Source organism: Aricia agestis, chromosome 2, assembly GCF_905147365.1.
Source record: "Aricia agestis chromosome 2, ilAriAges1.1, whole genome shotgun sequence".
NCBI classification, from domain to species: Eukaryota; Metazoa; Arthropoda; class Insecta; order Lepidoptera; family Lycaenidae; genus Aricia; species Aricia agestis.
In genome coordinates this window covers 9,624,216-9,650,145 of record NC_056407.1, presented here as the reverse complement: position 1 = coordinate 9,650,145, position 25,930 = coordinate 9,624,216, and the positions used below count along the sequence as shown (strand labels likewise).

The window sequence follows — 25,930 nt, the reverse complement described above, 5'->3', positions numbered from 1 at the left end:
AATGAAGTACTTATTGTTTGCACACTGCACAGCTGTATTGATTTAAGGGGTACCAGGGTTTTTTTTATAAAAGCTTTTGACACCAATTTTGTTGACATCGCGCGCTATAAACTGAAGTCCACGCGGACGAAGTCGCGGGCAACAGCTAGTATATAATAAAGTAGGTATGATTAGTTCTGTTATAATAATGAAGTAAAAAATAAAGCGCCATCTGTTTTCATATATTAGAATTAAAATGTTGATTGCATTGATATATTTTCTGGATGGAATATAGGCCAACACAACACACTCGAACTCCTTAGAAATGCAGTAGGAGTTCTATAAGATAAGATAGATTGATTATTATTATAGCAAGTGATAATATTATTAAACATAATATTCTAACGTATTAAAAACTATAAACAAAAACATAATAACTAATAAGTATGATTAGTTCTATGTTCCAACGAAGTAAAAAAAAAAAAAGCGCCATCTGTTGAATCGTATTAGAACTAAAATGTTCATTGCATCGCGTCGATATATTTCTGGATTTTTTATAATATTATACATAAAATATATTTAAGATTTTTGAAATATTATTTGAATACACATCCAAGACCCAGGAACATTGAAAACTTTTTGTTCCGCCTGCGGGACTCGAACCCAGGACCCCCGGGATGAGCGCTGGCCACGCGCAATGCGAAGTAATTTTCATCGATATTTTCATGGAAATAAGATATTTTCCCACATCAAAATGTAGCCTATGTCCTTTCTCAGACTCTAGAATAACTGTGTACAAAATTTCATTGCAATCGGTTCAGTAGTTTTGGCGTGAAAGCGAGACAGACAGACAGACAGACAGACAGAGATACTTTCGCGTTTATAATATTAGTTTTTGGCGTGAAAGTGAGACAGACAGACAGACAGAGATACTTTCGCATTTATAATATTAGTATGGATTAGTATAGAAGTATAGATACATAAAATATATTTAAGTAAAAAATAAAACGCCATCTGTTGAATCGTATTAGAACTAAAATAAAATAAAACGCCATCTGTTGAATCGTATTAGAACTAAATTGCATCGATATATTTCTGGATTTTTTATAATATTATACATAAAATATATTTAAGATTTTTGAAATATTATTTTAATACACATCCAAGACCCAGGAACATTGAAAACTTGTTCCGCCTGCGGGACTCGAACCCAGGACCCCCGGGATGAGCGCTGGCCTGCGCAATGCGAATAAATTTTCATCGATATTTTCATGGAAATAAGATATTTTCCCACATCAAAATGTAGCCTATGTCCTTTCTCAGACTCTAGAATAACTGTGTACAAAATTTCATTGCAATCGGTTCAGTAGTTTTGGCGTGAAAGCGAGACAGACAGACAGACAGACAGACAGACAGACAGAGATACTTTCGCATTTATAATATTAGTATAGATGACACAGTAAATGTCTATACATGTAAATTATACGACGTATGAGTACGTAGCGTCCCATTAAAACATATTATTGTTTTATACACATCATGACACAACCGTTTTATCACGTCATCGTATTAATACGTTACGTCATTAAAAAGTAAAATTAACTAGACGTGTACGGACACAACTTGTCATAACGTCCAACATGTAACCCTCCTCCTAACCCTCCCCTTGAAAACGTGATGAGGCAGGCAGGCATGGATGGTGAGTTCCAGACAACGGAAATATATTTAAATACTAAAAGTATTTAAATATATTTCCGTTGTCTGGAATTATATATTATTTAATTATTTTTATTATATCATACATTTTTTTTTAATGAAATAAGGGGGCAAACGAGCAAACGGGTCACCTGATGGAAAGCAACTTCCGTCGCCCATGGACACTCGCAGCATCAGAAGAGCTGCATGCGCGTTGCCGGCCTTTTAAGAGGGAATAGGGTAATAGGGGAGGGTAGGGAAGGGAAGGGAATAGGGGAGGGTAGGAAAGGGAATAGGGTAGGGGATTGGGCCTCCGGTAAACTCACTCACTCGGCGAAACACAGCGCAAGCGCTGTTTCACGCCGGTTTTCTGTGAGAACGTGGTATTTATCAGGTCGAGCCGGCCCATTCGTGCCGAAGCATGGCTCTCCCACGTATAATACATATATTTAATACACATCCAAGACCCAGGAACATTGAAAACTTTTTGTTTTTTGTTTCGAACCCGCGACCCCCGGCTTGCGCTACCGACGCGCCAGCAACTGAGCCACAGAGGTCGTATAAAGTCAACGCGGAATTGAAAATACATGCATACGCCAAGTTCTTCATACTCGGTAACAACTTAGATTGTTTCGATGTTTGTTTTGAAAATATATCGACAGGCTGCAGCAAATGAAATACAAACATGGCTGGATAACGAGTTATTTATATACAGCTATTGCAACTTTTGTGGTGTTGTTAATGACCATACTTTGATTTTACCTGTCATTGTATTTGGATAGGCAAGTTTTGTGAGTAAAGCAACACGTCCAATTGTCATTGATCTTTTAGATATTGAGTACTTTTTAGGGTTCCGTACCTCAAAAGGAAAAAACGGAACCCTTATAGGATCACTTTGTTGTCCGTCTGTCCGTCTGTCAAGACCCTTTTTCTCAGGAACGCGTGGAGGTATGAAGCTGAAATTTATATCAATTACTCAGGTCTACTGTCCCTTGAAGCTGTGAAAAAATCAAACTTCTAAGCCAACGCAATCAAAAGATACAGCCGTTTATGCCGCAAATTTTCGACACTTGCAAGGGAATCAAAACCTACAGGGTGCTTCCCGTGAACTCAGAATCTTGAAATTTGGTACGAAGCAACGTCTTATAGCATAGATAAAGGAAAAATTACGAAAACCATAAATTTTTAGTTACATCACATAATATATATTTTTTAATAATTTTAAACTTACTACCCATTTCCTCATAAACGCGTAGAGGTATTAAATTGAAATTCATACCAAATACTCAGGTCTATAATACCTTTAAGCTGTCGGAACCCTCGGTGCGCGAGTCCGACTCGCACTTGGCCGGTTTTTTATTCGACTTCTTCTCCCTAGTTGCAGTAAGGTTCTACACTCTACAGGCTGTAACAAAACAAAGTGATAGGTAACACTTTAGGGTGTCTGATACATTGAGTTCACTGTGGAAGCACAGCGTAATAAAGAGAGAATTCCATATACTATGGTGGAAGCAGCAGAGTTGAAAGACAAATTTTTTAAAATATTTCTATAGGCAAATTCATGACGTCATTTGGGCATTTGTCATAGAAGTCAAAAGCAACTCTTTTAGTGCTTTCACGGTGTATAGGTACTATAAGGGTCACATAGTTGGTCTTTGCGGTGAGTACGTGTCTGAAATGAAAAACCATCGGCTCAATCAAATGAATTCCACGTCGTACCTATATAATATGGCAAAACAACGTTTGTCGGATCAGCTACTTTTGGTTTACCTGCTAATATTGCGATATTTTAAATTTACTAGAGATCACCCAATGGTCGAAATTCGACCTTAGTTTCAACGAAATTAGGACTACTACCTTGGAATACTATTTTGTAAAATAAATATTGACTTTATCATATTTTTTTTCAACTCTTGTATTTGGGACTCAGCTGATCTCAGACTGGCCGTGTAAGTATTGTCTAATATAATAGTATCTAAGATTCAATAAAAAGAAACTATAATCCATTTTCAATTTGTCACCTTGTTGTCAACAGGCTTCAACGATAAATAAAAGAGTATAACTCGTATGTATAGGCTTGTCACCCAAAATCTGTCATCTTCTTGAGTGTGCGTATTGTAGTGTGTGTAATGTTTTATATTTTGTTAAAAAATGTGTGATAAAAGCATAATTTCAAAACAATATTAGCTCGATGCACTCCTTCACCATATAAACTATAACTGTGCAAAATTTCATTCACCTACGTTTTCGCATTTTTCGTCAAAAGGGATACAAAGTTTTTCGCTTGCGTATTAAATATATAGATAGGTACTGTAAAGCCGAATAATCTAGATCCTGCACAAAAATATGTTAACAAAAATACAATCTTTAATGATATCATTACTTTATTACATTAGAAACAAATGAATAATGATCAATAATCATAATCTGTAAGTGAAATCATACAGTTTTATCAACTATCCTTATTTGTTATGACTTATGACAGATTTGCGTATTGGGAATATGAGGAAAAATAATACTGCTCGTTATCTTATGTTATGATGTTATGTTTAGTTACGATTAATATCCGAGTTCCGAGTATGAAAATAAATATAGTATATTATATAACTTTGTTGTACTTAACAGGTAGGGTCGTTTTCTTATGTAATATAATTATTTTGTTTAATTTTGTGTAAGTAGGTATATTTTAATTAACTTTTGACCATCAAATATTATAAGTCTTGGTGTGAGATTACAATTTAACAACATATTATAATAATATGTCAAATTTTTACACTACGCAATTTAAACTAGCTGTTTAGCTTGCAGATATTAAACAAATCATTAGATGTTAAAAAACGCGGTTGTCCTGCTAACTTTTAACAAATCTTCAACAAATAACAATAGTCCATTGAGAAAATGGGGAGAAAATATATTATATTATAAACATTAAACAATATTTGTGGACAAGTGTTTATTGTGGAAATCATTGTTTACCTACTACTTGTAGTAAGTATTGTGATTTGTGATATCTAGTATATTATACTGCATTATATATATATATTTCAATAGCGACTACGATGTTATAAAATCATATTGCCAAAAAAACAAATAGATGGCGTAAAAAATTGAATAATTTTAATTATTAGTAAAAACCTCAAAAACCGAAGTTGTCCTAAAAATCGCGAGTTACGACTCTTTGTGTAGGTATTACTATGCAGATGTCGATTTGTGAATTTAGTAAGTACTTATTAAAATTATTGTCCCTTTTCTTACGCAACCATCACGTTATAATATCAATCTAATTTTTTCAATGCAAATAAGCTAATATAAAGTTATAGTAGGTCAGTAGTTTATTAGGTACACAGCAAGAAATTTGGCAGGATATCGCTATAACTCGTCCAAGTCGTGTAACTTATGAGAACTACTCACTTAGTGACCCAAAATTACTTGGCAAAGGACTTAGTATGAGACACAACCTATATAATAATATCTATCACATTAAATAGACTATATGCTTCAGAAATTATTACATAGATTTAAGGGGAATACATAGAAGTATCGTTGGATATTATGGTTCCTTAATGAAGTACTTATGTATCATTTTGGAGAAATCTTTCAAAACAGATTAAATAACAATAACTTAATATCTGCTGAAAATTTAAAAAATGTAATGCTTGCTTTAGTTGCAAATAGTTTTTCTTCATACCTGATACATATAATATTAGTTCCTTATAAAACATTTGCGCTTTACAAATGTAAACCAATCCCACCAAAGAAAATTCTTTGGTGGGTAGGCACTACAGAAAATTGTAAACACATTTGAATTTGTTAAATTAGGTATCTATAAATCAGTTGAAAATGGCTGAGCAAGCTTAAGAAATCGTAATCTTGCCCACAATCAAAGAAAGTCTTACGACTTTCAAATCACCTTCGCGACAGTCAACTTCTGCGCGATGTTTTATCACTCCAGTCTATATTTTATTGTTCCTTTATTGTCCCTATATTATACTCTAGATCTGAATACACATATCACCCAGTATGTTAATTGCATTTTATAACGTTTGTTATTTGCCAATTTAAACGCTTCCAGCTTAGGTCATTAACGCATGCGCGTGTCAGAGGTTGGACATCCGCGCTCGGCGCTACCAGTTGTGGGACGGGCGCATTTGGGGCCGACTGTCACAGTGTGCATGCGACCTTACGGAAACTTCGCATCGCGTAGTGGACTAACTTATGTTGAAGTTGTAGTGTAATTAAACAAAATGCGGTGGACGGCTTCGGTCATTTTGTTCGTCAACGTTTTTTATTTGGGTAAGTTTATAGTGTTTATAAAAGTTCAGACTATTATAGCTAATTAAAAGAGAATTATCTTATTAAATTACTGACAATAATTGTTTAAAACTTAGTTCATCTGTGCGACTATGAAAATGGCTAACTTGCTAAATGTGAATATGCCTAGGGCTTCATTAGTCGATATTTTGTTGTGATGACTCACTACAAACTTTACCGGGGATACCTTGAAAACTTACTTACAGTCTGTCAAGAAAGTGAAGAAATTAAAAAGTGGCAACATCGTAGTGTCATCCCTTTCAAATCAATGTAAGAAAAAAGGGATGACACTATGATGTTGCCACTTTTTAATTTCTTCACTTTCTTGACGGACTATACTATAGTCTATACCTAATTATATGCAATTATATTATCTACCGTGATGATTATATAAGAGATGTTACATGTTTAGTATAAAATGACTTTCCTGTAACATTGAGATTCCATGTAGACTCATACACGATCGTTTGTATATTTCGAGGGCCCCATTGCTTAATCAAGAAAAAGTTAACCCAGGGTTCGTTATTATGCTCTTTCTTTCTTAATAATATGACAAATAACGCCATGATTTTTCTGTATATTTGAGAAATAAGCCTTTTACAGTTAGATCTTTTGTTTTGTATTTGAGGGGCCCAATAATTGCGTAAAAAGCTAAGCCAGGGTTTATCATTATCATATTGTCTTCTCTATCGTCTTAACATTTTTAATAAACCTTATTTTTTCATATAAAAATGTGCCAGATTTAGATTTCTTCATAGGAATTACTGCTAAATGGGGCACATGAGTTGTGAATTTAATTCGCACAAGTAATCATGAAAAAGAGATTTATTAGGTTCTTATTGCGTTCATGACCACTTAAAAGTATTGTAGTCACGTCTCAGGCGGGGAAATAAAGCTCAGACCTAAAAACTAATGTTCCAAGGAGACACTATCTTAATGAGATTTTTCGCATTTTGAATTTCACTTCGAAATGCAAAAAAAGATAATTCACAAAATCTTTTCTGATAGGCAAGTATTCGCTTAAAGTTAGCTGTCATATTATGGGATTTAAATTCAAAAGTGTTTTGAATAATATTTATAAGTGGGTTAAATTCTAATTACTTACTGTCACACAAAAGTTTTAATAAGTAACGCTAAATTATTGTATTATACTAATTAATTATTAAATAGTTGACTAGTCATAAAACTTGACAACAAACAAAACAATTGGTTAGAAAGTCTATACAACAATTTTATTAACCAGTTAAAATGTTCAATAATCAGATATCTAAAAGTTTTAGGGCCTGTTTCACCACTTCCTGATAAGTGACAAATAAGCTATCCACCAATTAATTTGACACATTAAGTATGAAGAATCTGTCAAAAAAGTTGTGAATAGCCTATTCGGAACTTTATCAGAAAGCGGTAAAATAATAGAATGTCTAATATATTGTTATCTAATCTGTATCTTTGTAATATGCAATTAAAAACCTTGTATTATTAACGGCAATTAATATAAACTAATAACCCAAGGTGTGGGCAATGGAACGCTATAGGTATTATCTGGTGGTATGTTTAATTGGCAGGTCAGTCTGTGTGTCAATTATGGTTCATTCAACTAATGAGGTTACGCACCAATAACGTGGATGACGCTGCTGTAATATTGACCAAATATTTTACTGCTGAATGGGTGAATAGAAATGGAAATTGTATAAAACTGTGAATATTAAATAAAATCGAACAGTGAAATTATGGGGACTCAAAGTTGACAAAAGTAACTGTAAAGTAATCGCTAAAGATCATGGCAACGGGCTACATTTAGAAAATAATAAAATATTTTAGACGAGTTTTTCGTACAAAGTTATTGTATCACGTGAAAACAGCATTTTTTCGTGACATAATATATTATTATTCTTTATCCTATCTCTATACAGTATAACCGCTGAGTTAATCATGATAAAATTCTGTAATTTCATGAAAATTGTTTTGGCAATTTTAGCGTGATTGGTTTTTGGTCAAACAGGCAGAAATACATACCTACTAGAACATTTTTGCTCAATATTCAATAAAAATCATTAAAGTGGAAACGTGAAAAATTTAATAGCAACACAACTAAAATAATTGCTCTTTTTTTTATGAAATAAGGGGGCAAACGAGCAAACGGGTCACCTGATGGAAAGCAACTTCCGTCGCCCATGGACACTCGCAGCATCAGAAGAGCTGCAGCTGCGTTGCCGGCCTTTTAAGAGGGAATAGACAAGGGTAGGGATGGGAAGGGAAGGGAATAGGGGAGGGTAGGGAAGGGAATAGGGTAGGGGATTGGGCCTCCGGTAGACTCACTCACTCGGCGAAATACAGCGCAAGCGCTGTTTCATGCCGGTTTTCTGTGAGAACTTGGTATTTCTCCGGTCGAGCCGGCCCATTCGTGCCAAAGCATGGCTCTCCCACGTTATAAATGTGTGTGACAAGCCTTATGCTTTAGTAATGCTCGTCAGTTATTTTGATGGCTGTTCTATTGAGTTTACGTAGTAGCCTCGCCTTGAATAGACATCTTTAGATTCGTTACTTATTTCAGCTTAGTACAAGTCTACTTCAGAAGTAGTTTGCAGCTAAAGATAGTTGAACAACTATCAACTGATACGGTTGTTTTACCAATAGTTATTTTACTTCGGAATCAGATTTTCTCCGTGATATGTATTAAATAACATTTCAGCATTAAAAACCTTATTTTATAGTAAACAGAAGTCTAGCTATAGCGGTTCTTGAGATACAGCCTGGCGACAGACAGACAGACAGACGGACAGACAACGAAGTCTTAGTAATAGGGTCCCGTTTTTACCCTTTGGGTACGGAACCCTAAAAAATGAATATTTACTTCTTAATAACGTTACCGAAAAAATAATATTATGGCGTTATTAATTTGTGAGAAGCCGGTCTCTGACGAATAGATTTTTAATTACTATGAATAATGGACAATTATTTTGAAATTCCCTCTGCATATAGGCTATCTATGCGGATAGACCATAAAGTTAATATACCTAGCGGTATAGAGCAACAATCTCGAGCTGTATCACACGTCTCTTTTTACCACGCAGTGTTACTGATAGTGACATCTCTCTTGCTCAGGCCCTTGTTTCTCTGTTCCGCTAAGTATATTAACTTTATGGGATAGACAGATTTATTTCTATTCATACGCAATAGATAGATTTATTTCTATCTATATATGCGCAAGATATTGTTACGTAGTCCAGCAATTGTTCGGATCCATGTTGCGTTCCATGAAGGTGTACCTTACGTAGGCCGACGCTGAATTATTCTGTGGACACGTGATACATGGTCCATTGCTCTGTTTGTTTCTGAGATGTTGACATATCAAGGCAGCGCTTTGTAACTAAGACCCCTCTCGGGGTAGAGTTTCCTCGAAATGCCCGTTCAACTTATACTGGCAACTGAGTGCAGCTTTTGCCGTCATCCACATGGCATTTGGACAATTTCACACTTATTGCTACTCACTTTGACGTGTTTGCTCTTACGTAGCAGCTGTACTTTGGCAAACTTTAAATTCCCGTTGCTAATTTCAGTGGCTTAAACTCCTTTGTAACTAACATAAATACATCGAAATATCCTTATCATGACAGAGTTATTGAGCCAAAAATGGTTCCACGAAATCCAAATAAAGGCATTACTTAAGCGTGTTTACATACGCGCCGCAGCGGCAGCGGCACCGCTGCACACTCATCCTTGTATCCTTGTATCCGCGGCGGCGGCGGCGAGCGGTGCCGCAGTTTTCAACAAATATCCTAGACTTGTTGTACCCATGATCGCACTGCGGCGGCGAAAAACGCTGCCGCTATGGCGCCGTGTGTAAACAGCCTTAGTTAGTTGACATCTTCGGGTACGTCATACAATTTTTGTTGCCCTAGAGTAGCCAAGTGCTACTGACAGTGACTGGACCCACATTATTAAGAGTCCGGGTGCCATCGCCATTCTCATACAAACGTAATACCAAGATCATTTCCCATACGAGAATATTTACCATATTCGAGTTAATATTCAGCTTAAGATAGTAGTTACCTAGGTTTCTGTACAAAGATTCACTGCAAAATATTTACATACCAAGAATATGAACGATTACAATTCAGTATGGAAATATTGTAATCGTTCATATTTTTGGTAAGTACATATTATGTAAATAAGTATTTTGCAGTGAATCTTTGTACAGGAACCTAGGTAATTACTATCTTAAGCTGCATAATAACTTAATTAATATGGTAAATATTCTCGTATGGGAAAATATCTTGGTATTACGTTTGTATGAGAACTGCGATGTCACCCGGACTCTAACGGCCCTATTTATGACAGTTATCGTTCTACAGTGTGTAACAAAAATAAGTGATAATATTTTAAAGGGTGTATGTGTTCCTTGTAGAGAGTTTACTGTGAAAGTAGCAGCGCTGAAAGACGAAATTTTTTTTTCACTTTTGTATGGGCAAGGGCCCGAGCGTCACGAGTTTTCCCATACAAAAGTGAAAAAAAATGTTGGTCTTTCAGCGCTGCTATTTTCACAGTGAACTCTCTACAAGGAACACGTACACACCCTAAAATATTATCACTTATTTTTGTTACACCCTGTATACTGATTTTATTTCGATTCATAAATAAAGAATGAATGACAACATTATTCAACGGGGACCAAATGTGTCAAACTACGAATAATAAAAACTAAGGAAAAGTAACTCCGTCAAAAAACATGCTCCACAATACTTGTCAAAAAAGTGTACCTTAGGTACACATTTCAATACATTTGCAATATTTAGGTGGCCTTGAGCGGTACTAGGCTGACGTTACATGACAGATCAAAAGGAACCAAAAAAACGGTAATAGTATGGGAGTTACGATTCCTTAGTTTTTATTATTCGTAGGTGTCAAATAAATATAAAAAATGGGTTTCAGCCACAACCTTGTACTAAATGGGTCGCCGAACGCCTTTCTGGGCTCGGCCACCACTCCCACGGCTCGTAATTCTGCAAACAGGAAAAGGTGGTGCAACTTAATCGTTTAATGCCTATCGCTATAATAACCTGAGGGTTGAAGAGGTTATTCATAAGTAATGGTCTTTACTTATATTTTATTACCACTAGAAGGAAAAAACCTGGTAGGCATGATGAAATTCGATTTTTTTTATTATAGTCAACACTCAACAGTCATAATATTATTATGAACTTGATATAGGTAGGAATGTTTCAATCATCTCGGTACAGCATTTTTAACCGAATTTAAAAAACAGACCGTTAGGGTCAATTCAGACTTGCGGTCGTGTATCACGCATTTCCCGTAGTCCCACCTTCAGGAGCAGGAACATCGTTGGGGTTTTAGTGGGTAGTCTCGGGTGCGACTTCCGTCCGCCCCGGGGAGTCCCACATACCTCGGTGGTCCTCCCCATGCCCCGAGGATGCGTAAAACCATTCCCCCAACGAAAAAAAAGGGTCAATTCGGACTACAACGCGACGCGTAGATGCATTTCTAAATTTGTACTGATTTGACAGATCTCAATTGCGTGAGACGTCTTGAAATTCTGTCAAATCCATACAAAATTAGAAATGCATCTACGTGTCATGTTGTGGTCTGATTTAAAAATCTGTAGATATTAGACTGAATTTTCGGCTTCAAAGATCTTGATTGTACACTGTAGACGATGGAACTAAGCAACAGACAATCGCAGCGTCCAATAGTCACCAATTAGTGGTGCTGGTGTCGAAATGAATTCAATTTGTGAAATGTCGTGTGCGGCGGGAATTATAGACGTAAGTGGATGCACTGGGAAACTAACAATTTGGAAATTTACGATTTTTTGCATAACTGGAGGCTTTGACGGGGAAAATGATATTGTGAAATAAAAAAAGTGAATTTTATGTATAGCCAGCCAGGTGATGAAGTAGGTGAGAATAATAATAGTACTTTATTTAAAAAGATAAAACTGACTTCAAAGTGTACGTAATTAAGAATTAAAATTCCCTATCTCAAAAACTACTGAACCGATTTTGAGGAATCTTGCAGTATTCCCTAAGTTGAACAATACCAATCACTTAAATCGGACTTGTAGTTCCGGAGATATGCGTGCACAAACATAAAAACATACATACATAAATACATACAAACATACACTTTTGAAATTTGGCACATTTGTTCCGAAGCTGTTATAGATTAACTGCAAAAACTGGGCAGTTACATACATACGCGTCGAATTGATAACCTCCTTTTTTTGAAGTCGGTTAAAAATTATAATTATTGTCCGTGTGTTATAAAAATATGTTACTTATCCACTTTATCCACTTACGTCATCAATTGTAGTCAAACCAATATCGGTATTGTGTGCGTAGCAAAATGAAAATATGAATTTTCGTCAATTTCAATCCGCATCCAAATTGTCACGTCTGGAATTCTAAAACATTTTAACTGAAAATTCCACCATTTTGTGGCAATAATTGATACGTGCATTTTTTGATAATAATTTGTGTAACCTAGCGTTAGGGTCAGTTCACAACGAAATGAAACGCACTTTCATCAAGCAATATAAAATTATTATTTTTAACAAAAAATTAAAACCGACTTCCAAGGTAAAAACAATAATAATATGAACTAAAAAGTATTAAATAACTCTTACTCTATAATAGTGCCTTTTTCAGAATTCATCTAAATTTCAACTATTTCTGTACATACTACAGTCTTCATTATTTGAAGTCGGTACTAGCTAATTTTATAGTGAGTTCAGTCAATGTCAGAATATCTGAAGCTTTTGGGACTGGTACCGACTTCAAAGTAATGAAGACTGTATTTATACGTGGGAGAGCCATGCTTTGGCACGAATGGGCCGGCTCGACCGGAGAAATACCACGTTCTCACAGAAAACCGGCGTGAAACAGCGCTTGCGCTGTGTTTCGCCGAGTGAGTGAGTTCACCGGAGGCCCAATCCCCTACCCTATTCCCTTCCCTACCCTCCCCTATTCCCTTCCCTTCCCATCCCCACCCTCCCCTATTACCCTATTGCCTCTTAAAAGGCCGGCAACGCACCTGCAGCTCTTCTGATGCTGCGAGTGTCCATGGGCGACGGAAGTTGCTTTCCATCAGGTGACCCTTTTGCTCGTTTGCCCCCTTATTTCTGAAAAAAAAAACTTTTTAATTCATATTATTATTGTTTTTACCTTGGAAGTCGGTTTTAATTTTTTGTTAAAAATAATAATTTCACTCTTTTTAGTTATCTACAAGATGAGACTTTATGCGTAAATAACCACTACGAATGTTAACTATTCACATTATGTTACTGTAAGCGAAATTGTGGTAAATGCTTGCAGTTATCTAAGCGATGCTGCAATTTTAAAACTTTTATCTTTAAAGGTTCAGGAGTTCTGTTCAGTGCCTTTGGACCAAGAGACACTCTCGTATGAAGTTTCTCTTATTCATAACATATGTTTAAGTTACCAGAAACGACATTTTAACCACTATGAGTCTTTTAATAAATTTCAAGGATTTCCCTCGATTGCTCATAGATCCCATCATCAGCTCACCACTTTCGTAATTATTATACAAAATCAAGATTATATCCTATTCAACAACAGAAGAATTTTGAAAATCGGTCCACAAACAGCGAAATAATCATCAAAAACATCTGCTTCGATGCAAAATATCACGAAAAGCATTCATAATTGGGTCATAATGTGATGACCCATGGCATAATTATGATTTTTATGATGATGATCAAATAAATTGATGTCTTGGCTTATGCTTTCAGTTGTTTGAACAACGCCGATATCCCCGAACCTGTATCTATAAGGATTCAAAAGTTCTGTTGGGTACCTTCGGATCCAGGGTATAACCTGGTGCGAAGTCTTACTTTTTGGTAGCATTTACCTCGAATGCTTCAGAAAAAATTGAAATCACTATATGTTTCCATACAAATTTCAAGGAGTCCCTTGATTCCTCCAAGATCCTATCATCAGATCACCACTTTTGTGAACACGGTACCAAATTCAAGTTAAACCCTATACAACACAAAAAGAATTTCGAAAATCGGATCACAAATGGCTGAGTCATCGTTGAACATACAAAAAAAAAAAAGATACATACAGCCGAACGTATAACCTCCTCCTTTTTGGAAGTTGGTAATAAAAGTGGCGAATAACGTGACGTCTTGAAATTGTCATTTTGTACCGTAAGAATTATTAAACTACCTGTGCTATAGGGGTAGGTAAGGTAATGTGGACTTAAAAAAAAACCCTTGGTTTTATCAGAAATTATACATATTATATTGATGAAAATATTAACAACACTACTTTTCAGTTAACGTAGTTCGACACATCTTAATTTATGTAATATATTTTAATAAAGAAACGGCTACAACATTTCCATAAAACCTTTTTCGCAGTTGACGTCAGCACTCGGCTTAGAGAATGATATCAATTATACTTTACATGTTATAACATAATAAGCACAACATTTACCGAGCGTAGACAATAACTTAAGCCAGGGGTTCCCAAACTGTGCGCCGCGGTGCCCTGGTGCGCAGGCAAGGGGGGCGCCGCGCGACGTGAGTCGATCCTCCAATTAATTATGTAAAGCAGGTAGATGATTCAATATTTGTTTATTACTATTTACCTGCTTAACCTAACTATATTTAATAATCATTAAAGGTATTTATTTATGTATCTTTTTCTAATAGCTAGGTAGAGTAGGGCGCCGTGACAAAATATTTTACGTGTAACTGCGCCGCAGGCTGAAAAAGATTGGGAACCCCTGACTTAAGCCAATAAAAACAGCAATACGTAGGTGTGTAATAAAGTACAAGTACTCTTATTATATGTCATTAATCATTATGTAAGTATATTTAGTGCTTAATATTTTTTTTTTATATTGTTACTAACAATATAAAAAAACTAAATGTATTAGCATATGAATAGTATAACCTCTAGTCTGTCATTTGCTGCCTATATTATCTATTCATTAATCTTTTACAAAGTGTTACAATAATAAGTGATAATACGTTAGGGTGTGTATGGGCCCCTTGTATAGAGTTCACTGTTAAAATAGAGGCGCTGAAAGAGCAAACATTTCTAGTGATTTGTATGGGCAAGCGCCCGCGCGTTTTAGTTTTTCCATACTAAAGTGTTATCATTTAGTTTTGTTACACCTTGTATTATCTATACTTACAGGCTACAGACATAATATTATCTACCGTAGCAAAAAAGTGAATGTTGATTGACTAATAGATCAATACACAATTAGTTATATCTGTAGGAAGACATTAAAATTACATTCATAATATTATGGCTGCTAAATATGGAATCTTGTAATAATAAAGTTCTAGTACAATATTAGAAAAATATAATATTATAAATATTGAACACATTTTCGTTGTTTGTGTCAGAAGTTGCCAACTGTTAGCTCGTGAGATTTGTATAAATTAGATTATACTTAATGTAACATCATGTGTATGCTACACACGTCTTACCTTCCTCAAAGAATGTGATCCCTCGAGATATTAACTTTTATGTATGACAATTATAAGTATAATTCTACGAATGCGACTGTTATAACGTTCTAGGTAACGCCGAAGACCTAGGGGCTAGGATGACGGTTATAAGATGTTAATTAGTAAAGATTCCCCATGTAAGGTTATTTAAAAATGTATTTAGGCTTACATTATTTTGTCGTTAAAAAAAAGCTAAGTACAAAAGTTGCCCTGAGTAATAAATGACTATGTAGCACTTTATATAATCTATACTAATATTATAAATGCGAAAGTATCTCTGTCTGTCTGTCTGTCTCGCTTTCACGCCAAAACTACCGAACCGATTGTAATGAAATTTTGTATACAGATAGTCTAAAGCCTGAGAAAGGACATAGGCTACTTTTTTACTGGGAAAAAGGGTTGTAAGGGGGTGAAAATACGAAAATTTGTTCAAATTAAGTTAGTTCCAAAAATTCATACTAGATGGCGCCGTGCGTCTCTTACATCGCGCTAACGCTTGCCCAACATCTTTCTATAAGAGGTGGTATCATCATACATTTCAGTTCCGATTTTTTCGATTGTTATTTATTTTTTACGTTATTTAATAAGTCAATACTTTTACTTAATATTAAGTATATACAGTGACGTAACCTTAAACCTATCAATGATAAATAGTTTATGGGCAAGGTTGTGTAATTGGGGGGCTAAATAAGCTTTAAAATTTGGCATAAAATATAAGTTTATTTAAAAAAAAATATTATGTGCACACTGCACAGCTGTTTTGATTTAAGGGGTACCAGGGTTTTTTTTATAAAAGCTTTTGACACCAATTTTGTTGACATCGCGCGCTATAAACTGAAGTCCACGCGGACGAAGTCGCGGGCAACAGCTAGTTATTTATACTCCGGTTAAACAGTGGGACGAATTTCCATCGCGACTGGCAAAAGGTCTGCATTTAAAGGCGCAGGACTTGCCATTAGTCATCTTTCTTGTCAGACAATTATTAGGTAATCTCTCTACATTTGTTGTTTTACAAGATTTGAACAAATAAACAATCCAGTCGAGAGTCAAGGCGAAAGTTTGTGAGTTTGTGTGTTTGTCACTTCTTCACGTCTAAATGGCTGGGGCGATGTTATAATTAGTATGGAGTTAGTTGATACCCTGAATCAAAATAGGCTACTTTTTACAGTGGGAAAATATCACAATCCATTTTTCCTCAAAAACCGCTTGTCGCAGAGGCAATATCGTAACCAATGAGGTTAATCCGAGGTGCGATTATTGCTAGTTGAAAACCCCGTGGGCCCAGCTAATTAATACTATAAATTGATAGACACATTTGATAGAAATTCAAGATTATTGTATGTACTATGTGTTGACATAAGCACATGTAATGCGTATTATAATTAAGTAGATACTAAACTATCGATTAATAGGTCTTCGTTTAGAAGCTCAACAAGTGCCCGGTTCAAGTCCCCCGTCTCGTGTGTCCGGACACGTCACAGTAATTGGAGAGCACTAATTGATCGGACAATTACGTCATTATCAATGCGTTGAAGAACCAATTGGTTGTGGGCACCTGCCAACAAGGTCTCGGGTTACTAAGGCTAATAGGAATATTATCATCGTTGATCGTGATCGGTTTGAACCATAAAGTTAATATACCTAGCGGAATAGAGCAACAAACTCGAGCTGTCAAATGAAACCGAAATTGGTTTCATCTGTGTGTCAAAATATGTGTACGTATACACTTACACAAGCATGATTGAACATGATTTCTATGAGATTAAATTGTCAATATGCGGCACGTGCCGAATGGACGTCAAAAAAGAGTGCTGCTGTCATGTGTCACACGTCTCTTTTTACCACGCAGTGTCTCGCACGCATGTCTCTTGCTCTGGCCTTTGTTTCTCTATTCCGCTAGGTATATTAACTACATACAATACTTTAGGGTGTGTACATTAACGTACACACCCTAAAGTATTATCACTTAGTTTTGTTACACCTTGTATAAGCCAGCCGGAGGTTGATGCCTCCATATTTTATTGAAGAACAACTTTTATCGTTTCATCTCTTCTAAAACATAATATAAAAGTTGTGAGCGGTAGACGCGTCAGTTGTGTAGTTAGTCAGTTACGACAGCATGTCGCCGTCTTGCCATTATTAGTTTCTATCTGTTTCTCCCCGCTCATTTAATGAACCATATTCAGTACGAAAACGGCCTGAATGCCTTTTGGTAATGGACGTTTCATACACCGTTCGTAATCTTAAATAGCAAAATGATTTTGATGCCAATATCAATTATCAGTAGGTACATACCAATTCTACTAGTGCAGAACCTGCATTATTTGCTGCTGCCTCTTAGTTGATCAGTTTTCTAATAAAATATAAAAATATATTATCATCATTGTTATATTATCGTTGCTTCAACGTTTCATAAGGCTAGCCGCACACACGCAATAATATTGTCTATAATGCACATATTTGCAATAATATTGACTGTGTGCTACCCGTATTGTGATATTGTTCAATATTATTGTGGGATTTCCAGATATTCTGATTTCGCCTCGGCAATATCGGGGGGGGGGGGGGGGGGGGGGGGGCAGGGGTATTGTCAATAACATTGACAATATATTATCATCAGACAATAGACAGCTGTTTCCTCAACTAGAATATTCTAGTTGAGGAAACAGCTGTCAAGGCTGACGGTCGCTCGTGTTTTTGCTCAAGATGGAAGAAAAGCGAAGTAACTGCTAACTTTTCCTCTGGTGTTAGTGATTTCCGCATAAGTGTATCTTTTTTCTTCAAGTAAGGTGATACTAAAGATAATAGTTTTTCGAAGCTGCTGTCTCTCATTCTCATGTAATTTTTAAAGACTTTTTCTTCCGTATGTTTTAATTCATTAATTAGAATTAAATGGTTTAACTCGGCTTTTTTTTCATCCACTCTTTAATCCATCGTTTCCTTTTTGAATACCCTTTTTTGTTACTTAAAATTAATGCAATAACCAACGCAACAACTTTTTTCTTCCTATCCATTGTATATGTCGTAGGATGATTTGATAAATCCGTGTTTTCGCGAAATCCCTAGAATTTTCGCGAAAATTCGATTTATCAAATCATCCTACGACATCGTAGGATGATTTGATAAATCGAATTTTCGCGAAAATTCTAGGGATTTCGCGAAAACACGGATTTATCAAATCATCCTACGACATATATAACGTATGCACACGAAACAAGCTGTTGTGTGACTGAGTCAAGTTTTACCACGAAATATTGACAATACTATTGCATAGTGTGCGGGACCAAATACTGAACAGTTATTGAAGTCAATCTTGCAATCACAATATTATTGCGTGTGTGCGGCTAGCCTTAGGGTTGATTCAGACCGCAACGCGACGCGTAGATGCATTTCTAAATTAGTATGGATTTGACAGATTTGCAAAAGGTCTGACGCAATTGAAATCTGTCAAATCCATACTAATTTAGAAATGCATCTTCGCGTCGCGTTGCGGTCTGAATCAACCCTTAGAATACTATTTTGAAGTTTGATAGGAAACAGAGCAAAGCGAACAAGCAGCGAAACTGCATAAAAAGTCATGTTAAAACAACACAATAAAAAAAAAAAACAAGTAACTTATCGTAAAAATGTATATTTACATTTGAAACTTTGTAAAAAGCTGGATAGATAATAAAAACCTTTTAGCACTAAGCTTGTTACGCCGAAATAAACTTACAAATTGATATTAAAATCGTATTTAATATAACGTTAAAAGTATATTCCATAAAATTGAAAATTTTGAGAGTTTTGGTTATTGGATATTAAAAGGAGATTATCATTTAAATTAATGTTTATTATAATTTCAATTGATATTCAACGAAATCCAATAGGTCCAATAGAGTCCGTACTGATCAAAGTCACAAATTATTATTTTTAACAAAAAATTAAAACCGACTTCCAAGGTAAAAACAACAATAACATCCTTATAATATGAACTAAAAAGTACTAAATAATTTTTCCTATCTAATAGTGCCTTTTTCCGAATTCGGCTAAACCTCAACTATTTCTGTACTCGATCTTCATCATTTTGAAGTCGGTACCAGATAGCTGAATCTTTAGTTCTCTGACAGAATATTTGAAACTTTTGGAACTGGCACCGACTGGAGTTAAACCTAATATAACAAAACAAAAATTTTGAAAATCGGTTCACAAACGGCGGAGTAGTGGTCGAATATCACACAAAAAAAAATATATCCACAGCCGAATACATAACCTCCTCGTTTTTGGAAGTCGGTTAAAAATACAAAGCTCTTCTTTTTCTTCTACTCAAACTATAAATGATGTACGTTTTAATTCATTTTTATTGTATTAATAAGCAAAAACCGATAATTAAAAAAAAAATAGTGCGGAAAAGAGTCGGTTTGAAAAAGAGATTTAGTCTAGAGTTGATTCATCATTATCAGAGAGTAATAATTAAAAATATTACATTAAGTTTGTTTTCAACAACACTTTAAAATCAGTTAAACAATAATGAATTTATTATTATTGTTTAACTTCTAAGGTCTCGTTCTCCCCGGTATCCATAAGGGATTTATTTATCCAGGTAGTTTTTAAATTGAATAACGTTTTATTTAAATTATTTGTCAATAGACAAAGTTTCACAAAATTCATCTCTAAGATGCTTTTATGATCATCAGAAACTTATGTGAGATAGAGAATAAACCGTTTTCCATAGACGGTACTGATTGGAATCGAATTTTATGGACCTTATGAGTCCCTCCCCATTGGCATGCATTACGATGCTAGTATATAAACTAACAATAGTATTATCTATTTTACGATATTCTATGAAAGTTTATGATTGTCGTATAATTTTGATCATATGATAACTTTACGTTATGAAATTTGATTTATATTTTAGCTATAACTAAATAGTTTGCATTTAGTGCCCTTGAAATAATACAGATTTTGATAGTATATACAGTAGTGATATTATACTAAAAATAGGGTACGCAGAAGACATGGGTTTTTCTTTATAAAATCAGTCCAGGGATTTTCATAATATAGCAACCTGTTTCAGGTGACGCTACATGAATTTTTACCAGGAGTTAGAAATGAAATTATATTAAATTTTATATTATTTCACGATATCATCCGCTTATAAAAATCTATTGAATTCCAAGTAGAATTTTCTTGAAAGCATAATATTATTATTTTTTCGCGCCCACCCCATCGTGTGGGGTGTCGTTGGATAGGTTTTTTAAAAATATTATGGGTATTCATAGATCATTTTCTGATTTAGGTATCTATTTGTAAAATATTAAGTTTTAAAGTGGAAAAAAAATAGAGTCCAGTGTGGGGGACACTAGACTAACGATTTTTTACACCTGGTGGAAAAGTTAGAAGCAACCGTTTGGTTGCTTCTGGAAATGTGAGAAAATTCAAGGGCATAGGAAACATGCTGAATTTAAAAGGAAAACTATCACGGCTAAGAAGACTAATTCACAAGTTATTGAGTAATAGTCGATCAAATAAAAAAAAATGTATTCGGCGAAGTATAAAGGAACTTTTCGTTCAAACTTTGAAAGTAACTGAGATGATGGTGTTTGTAGTGTAAAACACGTTATAAATGTACATTCATTGACCATACATTTTTCAATAACTAGCGGTACTGCGGAACCCTATATAATATTACGCGTGGCCCGACACGCACTTGGCCGGTTTTTTTATCTACCCTAATTTCTACATAATATAGGTTACATAAAAAGTACCTTTAGTCAAAGTCCCAAAAGATTTTTATCAATTGTGTTTTGGTGTGAAAGAGTGAAATGACCAACTTACGCGAAAAATATAAAATGTTTTATGAGAGTCTCCTATATATTTTATTTGATTCGATATTTTTATTATTTAACCTCATAAAAGAGGTTATAATAGTAATAAAACGCGGGTATATAATAGATATAATAAAAAGCAGGAACGGTTGAGACGAACGTTATTCCCTCACGAAGTTCGCGGCGGCATCGCTAGGAGTTTACGTCTAAGTTTATATTACAGTTTAACATACTCTCATACAAAGGTTTAAACTTATCTAATAAGTCTAGTAGAGCAACAACGTTCCCCTTTTAGTGAAATTGTTTTATTAATACTTATTATTAATAACAATCTGTATTAAGTAAAGTTTGGTGTAGTCGTTTTTCTTGTTTGGTTCTCGTTGCAATCTTATTCCTGCTATGTATACAGTTATGTTCTGTACATTTGATTATTTGACAATACATATTTTACTGTAATATTGCTTTTATTTTTAACTAGATCACGAACGCAACTAAGTTAGGGACAAAATTCGTTTATCGCGCGGGAACCGTACATTTTTTCCGGGATGCAAAGTATCTTATGCCCTTTTACCGGATTTAAAGTATCTCCATACCCAGAGAAATCTTGAAGAGGTAAAAGGCAGACAGACGGACAGACACACTTTCGCATTTATAATATTAGTATGGAAGTACGAACCAGTTTATATTTTGCTACAAAACAAGAGGAAACTACGAGTCAGTCAATAGTGATGTTCACGTTCCCCTCCGAAATCGTCTGTAAAACTGGAATCGACGTCGAAACAAGTTCTTGTAATTAATGACTTCGGCTTAGCGGTTTCGTGATTACATGGATAGCGCTTATCCTACTTATTTTGACACAAAATACGAAACTTACATCCTAGTATTATCAAGGTACAGGTTTTTCACTTATAATACCACAAGAGCTTCAAAATTATCGGGTATTTCCCGATAGGTTCGTTGCAAACAAATGAAGGAGTCAAGTTTTTCAGGTTAAGTTAAGTTAAGTTGTTTGCAGGGAACCTTGAGGGAAATGCCAGATAATTTTGAAGCTCGTGTGGTATTCGGGGGACTATTTTTCCGTCCCAAATGTCGGCCAATAGAATTAGAATTTGTTTTTTATATATAGCAACTACCAGAGAAAATTTTCAAAAAATTATCAGTATAATACCATGTAGGTTGTACCACGTGACGTCGAACGGTGCAATTCTATTGGTCGATATTTGGGTCGGAAAAATAATCATTTAAAACACTCTGTATTAGGAACAAAAGATGAATCTTTTTTTCTCTTAAGTCTAGTGGCGTATAAAGTTGCGAATAACGTCTACAATTAAATAACTTCATAATATTTTGAACTCGGCAAGAATTTCGTTTACTAAAAGGTTAATTACAATTTTTCAAGCTCGGGTTAAAAAACTTCCGATCGCTTTAAGTTGTTGTTAAAGAATTCACAGAACAGCTGATCGACAGCCTTTTTATCCATAATTATCTAGGCTAACATTTATATTGCTTGAAGTTAAAATGATGAGGCATGTCTGTTTGTTACCCATGTTTTTAATGCAAAACCGATTTAGATGAAATTTAGTACGAAAACACGTCCAATGAACAGTCCAGGATAGTTTTTATTCTGAAAAATGTTTGTTCCAACATATTTTTGAACAAATAATATTCGGTAAAACGAAGTACTATGTCTTAATATATCAGATCGTTATATTACTGATAACAATAAACAGTAACTACAGGCAATTGAACAATTTTCCTATAATCAGATAAAAATGTTTTGCAATCATAATATACCTACCGAAAAGTACTAGATATTATGTTGTGGTAAAAGTCTATTCATTTTGAGATGAAAGTCGGAGTCACGTAGGTTTTATTATGTTCCGCTCAGCAGCTCCACATAGATAGAAGATAACTGCCACCTTATTACCTACTGTGTCAAAATAAATAACCTCCAAAAGTTATGACTGCCTTTTTTCCGCACGATAAAAGTTTTCGATAAAAGCACTTTAATTATTCCATAATATCTTTGTCATATCAGTAGATATAATATTATTAGATACAAGAAACAATTTATTTTTAAGAATTTTCCATGAAATGTGCACATCTAGAGCTTATGTGCATATTTCATGGGAAATTCTTATTAATATATTTTAAACTACATGATGGCGCGCGGGAACCGTACATTTTCCGGGATAAAAAGTATCCTATGTCTTATCCCGGGACTCAAAGTATCTCCATGCCAAATTTCAGCATAATCGGTTCAGCGGTTTGAGCGTGAAGAGGTAACAGTCAGACAGACAGATAGACAGGCAGACGGACAGACAGACAGACACACTTTCGCATTTACAATATAAGTATGGAAGTATGGATTGTTTCTTGTATGTAGTGCTCCTTAATTCTCTTTATGTTTTAGACTTGACAAATGTTAATGTTTTAGTAAGTTAAGTTAAACTTAATTAGGACACTTCTTTAATTTATTTATTTCAATTGTTTGTTATAGCCAGCTAATGAGCTGCGCAAATCAACTTTTGCGTTGAGTATCGTCGTTTTCAAAACTCAATGTTTTCGAGTAGACACTCTGAGAAGGCCCTACAGTTTATTTCTGTTGAGTTTAATTTAATTTGCGTCGAGGGCTCAACGGGTTTTCAGTTTAGCTAGTCCTGACCGAAAGCGTTCTATAGTTATATTGTAGCGCGTGATGTTGAATTTAAAATGTATCGACAATGCATAAACATGATAGACATGCAAATTTCGATAAATGCCTCTCTTTATCCGATAACATTATCCTTTCGCCCATGGAAAAATATTGTTTCAAAGCCTATCAGCATAATTTGGAATTGCTTATTGGAGCATGAAATTATTTTTGGCAGAAACCTTGTTCGATTCAATCTTTTTCAAGTTGCCTAAATTACATGTTATTAATATTTAAAGTTAATTATAATATATTTTTTTAAAATATCCAATTTACCAACGATCAATGCTATCTTATAATCAGAATATTTGCCTACCAAGGTGTATGTCTCAAGCTAAACAATAACTCAATGAGATCACATGGTATCGATCGGTGTGGCGCCATGAAGTCGCGCCTGGTCGTCGCCAGCACCCTCGGGGATGAGCTGACCTCGATCCCGAACTATTTGGCGTACCCCATGGTTACATAACGCAACCCAATTGTGACTTGGCAACCTTGGGCGATGCTGTGCAATAAAATTGATATCAGATATTGATGACTCTGCATACGGCGCTAATTTTGATGCCATTGCCAGATTTTGGAATATTAGTAATCTAGATCAGGCTCATGATTTCCTGTTTTTATAGCTTATATTACTTACTCATTGATATTTTCTAGCAAGAAATAAATATGAGCCTTAGAAAAAATTTTAATGGCTCTCCATCGCAGTCTCATTTTAAGTTTGAATTCCAGCTACTTTCAGTTCTTTAATGTGCTATTAGAGTACACTAAATACTATAATCATCTGTTTTAAAATATATTTTTTTCTAACAAAAAAAAATAAAGACAATACCAGAAATAAATCTAATAAAGTCACTTTTCCCAGATATGTTGTTTATGCGTGTTTAATGTTTATGTTATGTTTAAGTAGTCTTCAAGCTTGATTAATTTGTTTTTTCACGAAGATAAGAAACTATTTAATGACGCGCGTGTTTAGTGTATCCCAACGATTCTTGGCAGCGCACAGAGTTTCAGCACAAATAAGGTAAAACAATCTGTTTGTTACGTTCAACCTTGAATTTTCTGGAACAGCTGACCCACAAACGTTGTGACGTCACCGCCGCCATTTTGTCGCGACTGACAGTCGCCAACTTTTACTGCACCCCCTTAAATTTCAGCAAACCTTGTCAATGCTTTCAATTTTATCGCTTCATAAACCGGTATTGTTAACGGTCCGGCACAGTAATTTAAGTGTCTGAAACGTATTAAGTAATTATTAATTTTTCTTGCCTTTTGATTTTACTCTCTTAGTTACACGACAATTAATAATATTTTGAATTATTAAAGACCTTAACAGAAAATATATTTAGTTAAATTTTATTTAAAAAACATAATCAAATAAGTGAGGAATATTAAGTGTTAATCAACAGTTAGTTAATTAACCTAAAACGTTTGGATCATTCAGTTCGAAGTACGAAATTGATGGTGCTATTATAGTGACATTTCTTCACTTTACGGCACCAGGAACAGTTTATAATTCTTTTTCAGTAATAAATTAAGTTTAGTGTAGTGATTTACGTGAAGATATTTAAAACCAGCATTTATCTCTTTGTTTAAACTCGTTAAAGTTTAAGTACCATGGTATGTTATTTCCAAGTTTGGTTAGGACAATGCAGGCTGATCACCTGATTGTCTGACAAGTAAGATGATCCATGCGTCGGACGTAGTCGGTCTTCCGTCCCACCGGGTTATGAGAGTAAAGGAATAGAGAGTGCTCTTGTGTACTGCGCACACACTTGGGTACTATAAAATTACTCCTGCGTAGCTGGCCTGGTATCAATGAAACGGTAGCTCCCAAGCTATTATGGTAAATTTATTTTTGTAGTTATTTTATTTAAAAAGATTAAAATAAAATATCAATGAATAATGCTTCAAATACTTAAACGTTTAATCTTAGAA

The 25,930-nt window shown here is 34.9% G+C and overlaps 1 protein-coding gene and 1 non-coding gene across 2 annotated transcripts in view; both read left to right on the top strand.

Moving 5' to 3' along the window:
* The first annotated feature begins 5,785 nt into the window (after window positions 1-5,785).
* LOC121739060 (protein amalgam-like) overlaps window positions 5,786-25,930 on the top strand; it is a 116,320-nt gene continuing 96,175 nt past the window's right edge. Inside the window, exon 1 of the mRNA XM_042131377.1 lies at window positions 5,786-5,967. Within this exon, the coding sequence (XP_041987311.1) occupies window positions 5,919-5,967 (49 nt within the window). The 5' untranslated portion in view covers window positions 5,786-5,918. The remainder of the gene's footprint in view (window positions 5,968-25,930) is intronic.
* On the top strand, window positions 16,694-16,837 carry LOC121740166. Its single transcript, XR_006037594.1, has one exon. It is a non-coding gene; the product is annotated as a U4 spliceosomal RNA (small nuclear RNA).